Source organism: Octodon degus, unplaced genomic scaffold (assembly GCF_000260255.1).
Source record: "Octodon degus isolate 3935 unplaced genomic scaffold, OctDeg1.0 scaffold00077, whole genome shotgun sequence".
Lineage (NCBI taxonomy): Eukaryota > Metazoa > Chordata > Mammalia > Rodentia > Octodontidae > Octodon > Octodon degus.
In genome coordinates this window covers 6,367,251-6,377,187 of record NW_004524653.1, presented here as the reverse complement: position 1 = coordinate 6,377,187, position 9,937 = coordinate 6,367,251, and the positions used below count along the sequence as shown (strand labels likewise).

The following is a 9,937-nucleotide window of genomic DNA, read 5'->3' as shown; positions in this document are numbered from 1 at the left end:
ACATACCTACTATGCAGGTGCACATACCTACTGCACAGGTGAACATACCTACTGCACAGGTGCACATACCTACTGTGCAGGTGAGCTTACCTACTGCATGGGTGAACATACCTACTGCACAAGTGAGCTTCCCAGTGCGCTCTTGGAGCAAGCGAACGATCTGGGCCTTCTGGGTCGGGGCACAGCGGCAGCAGACCACAGCCGGGCACTGGCAGGCCAGCTCCATGAACTCATACTCGTAGTATTTGAGGCACACCTGAGGGACGTGCAGACGCACAGATGAGGTTGGCCAAGGTCACCCCCCGAGCCCTGAGTCTTCTGTCCAGGCACAGGAGGAGGCATCCGCGTCTGGGAGACGCCTCCTCACTCGGAGTCCCTGCACCCACCTCCAGGGAGTCTCCAGAGATGACCAGGGCGCAGTCGTGCTTCCTGCGGAAGGCGTTCAGCTCGAGGTGGGCCTCCCCACGATTGGTCACCTGGAAGAGAACAGAGAGGTGCAGGCCTGGCTCTCTGGAGAGGCAACACGATGAATGGCTTCCTGGTGCTGGAAGAAGGCCAACAGTCGCTCCAGCTGGGCACACGCCTCTCTCTGCCACCAGGCCAGAGCCAGATGAAACTCCATCTGCCATGGTTCAGTGGAATCAAAGAGCCTGTATGCCAAGCACCACCTTCTACTCCCTTGAACTAAAACTGCTCGTGCTTGCGTGATGCGCCGGCCCTGCACGCACCTCTCCACAGGTTCTCACACCTATTCTCCTCGAAGAGACACAGAATCACAGCTCCATCTGCTGCTTCGGGAGGCTGAGGCATGGTGAGCTATTTGTCCCTGCTCAAAGCAATGCAGGGGTACAGTGGGCAGCAGTGAAGTGCCATCAGGTACCTGGGCCCAGGGTACCGAGGACCACACCCGGCTCTGTCAGTGCAGTGCCAAAGTGGCATGGTTTTGTTCTCATAAAACAAAACACCTATCAGTTACAAAGAGGTAGCTGGCCCAGGAGCTGTAGTGCACATCCCATGAATGACAGAACACTGTTATTTGTGTGCTGTGCTCTGCAAAGTCACTGGGAACCGTGAACTGCTGCCTTGAGGGAAAACAGAACTTCAGCCATGGTATTTCCATCAGTGCGTATCTGCTGTGTTAGAACTGACAATGTCCCCCGAAAGGCTCACAACAGTGACTGCTCACCTGCTGTACCTGATGGGCACTGAGGAAGTGACTGAATAGATCAGGGGATGCTAGCCTCATTAATGGGTTACACCACTGATGAGTTCCTAGCTGAGGAGGTGGGTAGGACATGGGCCAGTCTGGCAGAAGGGGTCGCAAGAAGACCACCCTGGAATCTTATCCCAGCCCGTCGTTCTCCCTGCCTGGCTATGGGAGGGAGCAGCCGCCGCTGTCCCGGCTCCTTCTCTCTTCTGTTGCTGCCTCCTTGCAGCCCTAGAACAGAGCCAAGGGCCAGGGTCTGGCACCTCCGACACCGCGAGCCACAATGAACCTTTCCTCATAAAAGCGGCTCTGGCCTGAAGGAAGCTCGCAGGCACCACTAGGCAGGCGCCCCTGGCTGTGTGAGCGGAGCCCCAGCCCACTCCGGCCATGCTGAGGGCCACTCTGAATAGCAACCTGCCGATGAAAAGCACAAAAAATGCAAAAAGCCCAGCTCTTAAATGAACTATGGAAGGCCACTATCTCATAGTCTAAGCCTTGAAAGAAGGGGCTACACTGCCTTTGCTCAGCCTCAGCGTGGAAGGGGGGGGGAATTCTCTTCTACTGTAGGCATGATCAAAAAAATATGGTGAACTGTTAAAAAGAATTATTTCAGCTAAAAGCACATGGCAATGAATCCCCATCAAAATAGCCCCCTTCCCCCAGTCGCACTCAGCCACCTCTTGTGCCATGCTCTGAGGCAGCTCTGGAAGTCCTCTCATGAGCAACTTTGGTTGCCCCCTCAGGACGCTCGATGCCCTGAACTGCTTCAAAGTCAGCTAACGACACCCAGGAGACAAGAGCGAGGCAAAGGAGCTCAACGTCTTTCCAAAAGGGCCGTGCTTGGCAGCAACGTTCACTGTATTTTTGATCGGAATTCATAAAGACCCTCACAAAAGAGGACTTCCAGAGCTGCTTCAGAAAGTAGAAAAAAAAAAAAAAAAAGTAGACTGGCTGGAACAAGTGTATCCAAATCAGAGGGTGTCTGAACAGAGCTAACAGCAATGCATCTTTTATTGCAGTCACAATTCTTGAACATTCACCATGTGTCTTGGTCACACCCCACATCTGCAGGTGACTGTGAAAGTGTTGCAAGTATTTTCAGATTGCAAATAAATTTCAGTAAATAAGAGAATTTGCAAATCTACAAATGAGGAGAATGAACCGTATCTGCTTCTATGCAACACTGTTATTCCTAAACTTACAGGATTTCTTGAAGTTTCTCGGTGCTGTGGGCCCCACCGTACCCTGCCAGGAAACATCTAGTACTCTCACGACTCTCCTTCAGCTGAGTGAGGCTAATGCACCCTGCCCGAAGGGGACCTCACGCCCTCACCAAACTGGACACCATGCTCGCTGGAGGAAGCAGCTCCTGGTGCGGGCACCACTTGGGGCAAGCACTGTGACAAGGGCAGGTGAAGCCTCCTTCAAATGCCCCTCGATGGTCCCAAATGCTCCCCACAGAGGGTGGCCAGCCAGGATCTGGGGCCTGGCTCTTCCTACCTGAGAACCTGGCCTTTGGAAGGGAACCCCAGGAAGCAGACATACATGTATAGCTGGTATGCATGGGGGGCAGGTACCTCTTCTTGGCATCTCAGAGGGGACCACAGTCCCCAAAGGGGAGGAGCACAGTGTGGGTGCAGGGCTGGAAAGAGGATCTCTGGGGCTGCCACCAGAGGACTCCTCCCCACCCTCGCCCCTCCAGGTACTACTACCCCATGCCTCGGTAGCCAGTTTGCTTCTGCTCCCCTCTTTAGGGGCCCACCAGTCAGTCCCCCCACTTAGCCCTGACACACAGAACCCCTTACCAGCCGAAACACGTGGATGTCCTGGTTTCTGGTCACCAGATGCGCGTTCTTGGCAGTGCATGTGGCTGTCTCCAGCTTGTCCCCCGTCAGCATCCAGACCTGAAGTGGGGCATGAGAGGGGACCAGGCACTGGGCTGAGCCCAACCTGTCATCCACATGGCTGAGCATCCAGAACCTCAAGCTGAACTCCCTCCCGTTCTCCTCTCCAAGAGGCCCAGTGTCCCCACAGGCCACAAGAAGGGCCCCAGGATAGGGTCTGGAACCTTGAACGACCAACACTGATGGCACTGAAAGCTGGTGGGACACTTTACATGGAGCGACCAGGCCACACGCTTCAGGAGACAACAGGAAGTTCACTCTCGGGGCCTTGCAATGGGAACCTTCCAAAAGCAAGGAATGGCCTAACGAGAGGAAGGCTGCGTGGATGAGTCCTGGGTCTATGTGTTAGTATGTAGCTTCGTCTCTCCACATGGTCAGACACTTGGGACAGAACCTCCTGGGGTCCACTCCTGCCTACAGAATTAGACGCTTGGGACAGAACCTCCTTGGGTCCACTCCTGCCCACAAAATGCTGACGGCAAAGGCGCCAGGGTCTTCCATCTCTCATGCTGGATCATTCTGCAATTCACTGCTGTGGGCCCAGAAAGGACAGCGACCACACCCAAAGACGCGCAGCACACTGATGTCCCAGCTAGGCCCTGAATCTGCATCTGCAGGGCCCAGCAGAGGGTACTTCCTGCTCTGCTATCACAGCTCATTAACCCTTGGTTCTCTTTGCTGCCCACAGGGAGGAGTCCCGGAGCCGAGACCGCAGAAGGGCACAGGAAGGAAACAGCAAATGCTGCCAGAGAATTCACGCACACTGGGCCACCAGTCCTGCTGCCCCGATGCAATGAGACCTTCATGCAATGGGATACAGAGGCAGGGGGAGCTGAGTCACCTGCCAAGAGGCACAGAAATGCGTGGAAAGCGGCAGAACTCCAGTGTAAAGTGGCTGGAAGGTGCCCCTGTCACCTCGAGGCCCTCTCACCTGTGTGCCCCCAGTTTGTGTCACTGCTTTACCCTCAAACCTGAAACCACCTTCCCCAAAGCCTCCAGGGTTTGACTAATAAAACCAAGATGGGAAGGGGCTGGGAGGCTCCCACTCTGGGAGGCCGTGAGCAGAACTATCAAGTGTACCCTGTAACTGACGTCCCTCACCGGGGTGACAAGGACTGCATACCAGGGTGCCAAGGGATGTGCCCAGGACCCCAGCGCCAGATGTCACTTCCCAAGCAAGAACCAAGGAGGACAGCCATTCTGCTCAGCCACTGCTTCTGCAGATGTCAAAGGACAGGACGGCAAACGTCCAACTCTAGCACCTTCTGGGCCCGCAAAGGGCTGCAGCTTGGACCTGAGCCACAAGGGCATCTGCTGCAGCCACCTGCTCCTCCCCACCCCATCTCACGGGGGACCCAGATGCAGGAAGTGGCATCCACACTACGACACCAAAGCACCTTGCCAGCGGCAAGGCAGTGCAGAGGAGGAGACTAATAAAACCAAGACAACACCCAGGAAGCAGGATCTCTGCAGCTGGGGAGGAGAGGCCCTCACGCCCCCATAGCTCTCCACAGGAGCCCGGCTGGCCGCTGCGTGAGGCAAACCAGGCCTGCGAGCCAGGCGTCCACAGCGGGGTCTAGCTGAGGCGGACACGGACACTCGCATACCTCCCCGGGCCCTGGATGCTGCCGGAGTTTGCTCACTTCACTGGCTCTAATCCAAACGCCCCACGGAGCCCTGTTTGAAGAGCAGCATCCTCTGCCAAACCCAGGTCCTAGACATGACCAGCCAAGGGGTACTCGAGAGTAGAAATAGGTGACAACACACACTCATCTCAGGAGCTGCCTCCCTGGGGGTTCCCAAAGAGTCACAAATTCCCATGCCAAGCGATACCAGAGCCATCACAGCATGAGAGGTGACAATGGTGTAAACCAAGCCACTGCTCAGCGGCAGATCATCTGAATGAGGAAAGAAACACTGGCACTTGGGGATTATAAACCACAAACAGACATAAAACAGGAATCAAAAGAAGAACGGTAAAAGTGTAGCGCATCCAATTATGTGGAGACGTAACGCTTAAGCATGTTAACAAGCGCCTACCACACCGTTCACATATTTGCTGTCGCCAGCTACGCTTCTATGTATAAAGCAGCTTGGTGTGCGGCCGCCAGCTGTGCCGCAGCAGTGCCCGTGTCCTGTGTTCACAAGTCCTTTATTTATTTATTTATTTTTTTTTTGGTGGAACCAGGGATTGAACTCAGGCCCTTGCGCTTGCCAGGGCAGTGCTTATTCTACTGAGCCATCTCCCAGCCCTTGTTCATAAGTCCTGACTGCACTGTGCAGGCCTCTGCCGCTCGGGCTGGTGCACGTGTGCCCACAGGGTCTACACTCATGGTGAGCATGACAGAAAGGCCTCACAGTGCCTCCTGGGGCGCACGGGGCTCCCCGAGACAGAGCCTGGTGCTCAGACACCCTCTACCAGCCCAGCAGAGTGGGTCTGCAGTGGGCTCCGAGGCCCCCCTGCTGGGTGGCCACTCACAGACTCACTGAGCCACCACACACAAGCCACACAGCTGCTCCCCTGGAGTACAACACACAGCCCCTGTGGTGGAACCTGAGCTGGGCTGGAATGACCAGGAGATGGATGCACATGGCCCTGCCTCCAGGGGGCCCTGCAGGGCTGGAGAGGCAGCCGTCCAAAAGCACAAAGAGCCCCCAAAATGTCTCCTGAAATTGGGGCTGTGAGGATGGAGAGGCTGTGACAATGGAGAGGCTGGCGGTGGCCCTTCCTACGGAGGCACTCGAGTCCCCTCCCCCTCCCCTTCTACCGCAGGTTGATCGCCGTCCACCCTGCCCCAAGGGTGAACGGCTACCTTGATGCCCGCGTTCCGCAGTGTCTCCAGCGTGGGCCGCACGTCCGCCTGCAGCTGGTCCTCCACACCCGTCAGGCATAGCAGCTCCATCTCCATCTCTAGGCTCTCGATCACCGTGGCGACTTTGAGGGAGCGGTCGTGCACACTCAGCTTGGCTTGGACGTAGCGGGCCTGGGGCACACAGCGAGGCATCCACTAAGAGGGGCCTGCAGCCGCCTGGACCCTACCTCACCCCAGCTCAGGGTGTTAGACCCATTGGTCTAACAGGCTTCGGGCTCCTCCTGAGCCCATCTGTCTGGGGATAAGCTGGGCAGACCACCAAGCCATGCCAGGGGTTCTGTTAACTCCCTCCTTACCGTGCTAGCAAGCCCTGGGGCAAACACCCTCGTGCACCCAGAGCAGACTTTCAACTGAAAGGCAGGCAGCCTTTATCTGTGGGATGCCCTCCTGTTAAATAAAGGCTTGCAAAGAGACAGACCCCCAAGCAGCTACTCTGGGGGTGGGCACTGCCTCCCCCACTGAGATGCCAACCTGGTGCCAGGCACCAGGGACACAGCAGTGAGACATGGCCCTTCTCTTGGGACATGTGAGCTAGGGGACGAGCGGGCAGTCAGAAAGTCGAGGGCCAATTCAACTCCAGCTTTTTTTCTAAAGCTTAAAGAGGGATGAGGGCCCCAAGGGGTGGCTGAGTCCCCGTTTTCCAGAGGTTGCCACGTGCCAAGGAGTTTCCTGGTCCCAACCAGGCACTGGGGATATAGGCGCAAGCCAGAGTGACAACCTCCTGGCCTTTGAAGAGACTGTATTCCAGAGGGAGGATGGAGAAGATGAATGTTTTAAAAATACAAGCAAGGGCACGCAACACAGCGATGGTGAGAGAAAGAAGCGAACTGCAGCAACGCACGGAACGCAACAGGCGGAGGCTGCCTGCAAAAGGTGGTCTAGGAAGACTTCTTGGAGGTGGCAGCATTTGAGCTGAGCCCCCAGGGCAACATGGAGTGGGCTGGGGAGCTCCTGAGCAGGACAGATCCAGGCAGGGAACAGCCGGGGCAGAGGCCCCGCAACCAGAGAAGTGGGGTGCTCAGTGGGAGGAAAGGTTGGCCAGCGAGGGTGGAGCGAAGAGGTGGCAGCGGGCATGGAGGGCACAGGCACACGACCAGGTCATGCACAACTTACCTCGAAGTCCTGGTACTGCTCCTCTGCGAGGGACTTCTTGGCCACCACGAGCACCCGCAGCCCCTCCCGGGCCATGTTGCCACACTGCAAAGCAGACAAGGTCAGCAGGGAGCAGTGTAGAGGGGACCACCCCAAGCCCCCGACTGCTGTACAGGGACTGGGCACTGAAGGGCAGGGTCCCTTCCCAGCGGACAAGACCGGAGAGCTGCTTCGCCTGAACAGGCAACGGTTCCCGAGCTCAGTCTGCAGATCCGGGCTTTCTCGGATTGGCGCGGCACATCTCACCGCAGAGGTCAACACTGAAATTTCACACCCAAGGATGGGCTGTGGGCTTGGTGGGGAAATGGAGTATCGGGTAAAACCAGGCTCATTTTCTGGGACAAAAAGAAAATGGCTGTTTGGGGGATGGCTGCTCCCCCAAAATACAGGTGGCAAGGGAAGAAAATTCCAACTGTTGACCAAGCCAAAGGCGAACCAACCTAGTAGGAAGAACACACCCAGGCCTGAGTGATGTGTTGGGGTCACTGCCTGGACCTACAGGTGTTTAGTCTGTGACTGTAATGTCCCTGAAAAACCCGAGCGCACCTCCCTCCTGCTGCTGGCCAACACCAGCTGACCACGTCACTAACTGGGATATGGCCCCCAGAGACCCCACTTCCTGAGCTCACGGCCCCTCGAGGGTCACCTGCTCCTCCTGAGCAGCATGCCACAGAAGCAAGGGGTGTTGCATTTGAGATCAGGTGACCAAAGAAGGTGACATCTGCTCTGCACACCTGGCTACCTCCCTTGGATACGGACAAAGCTAGCGGCAAGGCTGTGAGCTGCTCTACCACGGAGGGGCCCACACAGCAAGGAGAGAGGGCGCCTCCAGGTGACAGTGTAGGACCCAGGGACTTGGCCAGTGGCGCTAAGCAACCTTGGGCCTTTAGAGGAACGCAGCCCGCAGGAGGCCCTGGGCAGAGGGGCACCTCTGCTACCTCTGCCTGAAGGGACCCCCATGGCATGCGGGGGCAGCCTCTCCTGCTCACCTCCTCCTCCAGCCAGTCATTGTACTGCACGATGCCAGCCATGACCACGTCGGCCCCTTTCATGTAAAACGTGATCTCTCCCGTGGACTCGTCCTAGGGAGGGAGTGGGAAGGAATGAACGACGGCAAGGAGCCCCGCCCTCTGCCTCTCGCCCGCTTCCCGTCGGCACCAGGCGCCTATGTGTTTGTACTTGGCCAAAGATGAAACGTGAGAGGGGGCCTTGCTCTGGGGCAAAGGCTACGGAAAGCAGAAGAAAACTCAAGACTGTTGGGAAAGTTATTTGATGATAAAAGCAAGATCAAAAAGTTAAGATATTTGTTTGTAAAGTCATCACTTTTCCAAATGGAAAGGACAGCTAGGCGTGGTGGCGCGCCTTTAACCCCAGCACTTAGGAGGCAGAGGCAGGAGGATCAGTGCAAGCCTAAGACCAGCCTGTGCTACACAGTGAGCTCAAGCCAGCAGGGACTGCACTGTGAGCCCCCATTTCAAAAAGGCAAAAACAACACCTCCCTTCCAAAAGAAAACTCAAATGCAAAGGACACCCAACCTATAGAGTATTTTAAATTTATACATCTGACTTCGACATCATCAAACAGTGGTCCACAGCAGAGAAGATAATGTCCCAGACCAGCGCTTACTGCCTCTCCGCAGTAACACCCAGAACAGTTCCCTACAGACAGGCATCCTGGGCACCGCAGGAAGCAGGGTGGCACCCCAGCTCTTCCAACGATATGCCAGCAGCATCCTCCTCGTAACAACCCAACACTTCTCCAAACAGGAGCAACTGAGAACTGGTACCCAGGTAATTCCAGACCCTTACGCTAGAAGACTTATGTAGAGAGCAAATTACCCACACTTCAATTCCCCCTGCCAGCGTTTCTCCTAATACCAGTCTTGGAGTACACCTGGGCAAGCTACTGCCCTGTGCCTCAGTGTCACCTACTAAAATATGAATGCTAGGAACTTCTCTTGCAGCTGAAAGGAAACCATCACCCCAGAGCTGGTGACATCCACAGAAAGTACTCCTCCACCCTGACAGGGCAACAGTCGCTTCCTAAGTCCCATGGTCATGTCAGATTATGGAGAACATGGCTCCACCTAGGATTGTCAGTGGGGCAATGGTGGCCTCCAGGGGACATCTGATGATGTCACATGACCTCTGTGGTTGCTACAGTCTGAGGATGAACTATAGGCATGTGGCAGAGAAAGGGCAGGGGTGCTACAAGCACAATCTTGTGCCCAGAACGACCCCAAAGCCAAGAATTTGTCCAACCCCACACAGCCACCATGCCAAGGCTGGGAGATCTGGCTTGGTGGAGGAATGGGGGGGCAGAGGGCAGGGGGTTCTCATTCCATTCCAGCCTCAAAGATTTCAGCCGGGAGCAGGCAAGAAGCCACAGGGAAGGACAAAGAGCCTGGCCAGCACTGTGGACACCTTGTGCCGCACTGTGCTACCTGAAAAAGCCTAAAACCAAGGCCTACAAAGTGTGAGGTGACTACATCGATGCCAGAGATACATCAGTCGGGTAACGTCCTCTTTTAAAATGACTTCACAATGGCTTCTACCAAGGTCAGTCTTTCAGAGGGACATACTGACACATGACACCCTGGGCCGGGAAGAACAGAAGCAGCTGCCTTTCCAGACAGCACACTCCAGCCTTGAGAAGGGTCTCCATGCTGCGCACTGCTCCGGCCAAAGACAGCACGGGTCTGACCAAGAGCGCATCAGAGTATTTTTCCTTTCCTTTCCCTTTCACCCACATGATGCTCAACAACACGGGTGCAGGAAACAGCGCCCCCCCACCCGGCTTC

At 55.9% G+C, this 9,937-nt stretch overlaps 1 protein-coding gene across 1 annotated transcript in view; it reads right to left on the bottom strand.

Moving 5' to 3' along the window:
* The window catches only part of Atp9a (ATPase phospholipid transporting 9A (putative)), a 126,354-nt gene that overhangs the window by 14,192 nt on the left and 102,225 nt on the right, over positions 1-9,937 (bottom strand). The window contains exons 16-21 of the mRNA XM_023720691.1: positions 8,126-8,218; positions 7,098-7,181; positions 5,925-6,095; positions 3,013-3,111; positions 387-476; positions 112-256 (exon numbers count right to left, since the gene is read on the bottom strand). Coding sequence (XP_023576459.1) covers positions 112-256; positions 387-476; positions 3,013-3,111; positions 5,925-6,095; positions 7,098-7,181; positions 8,126-8,218 — 682 coding nt within the window. The remainder of the gene's footprint in view (positions 1-111; positions 257-386; positions 477-3,012; positions 3,112-5,924; positions 6,096-7,097; positions 7,182-8,125; positions 8,219-9,937) is intronic.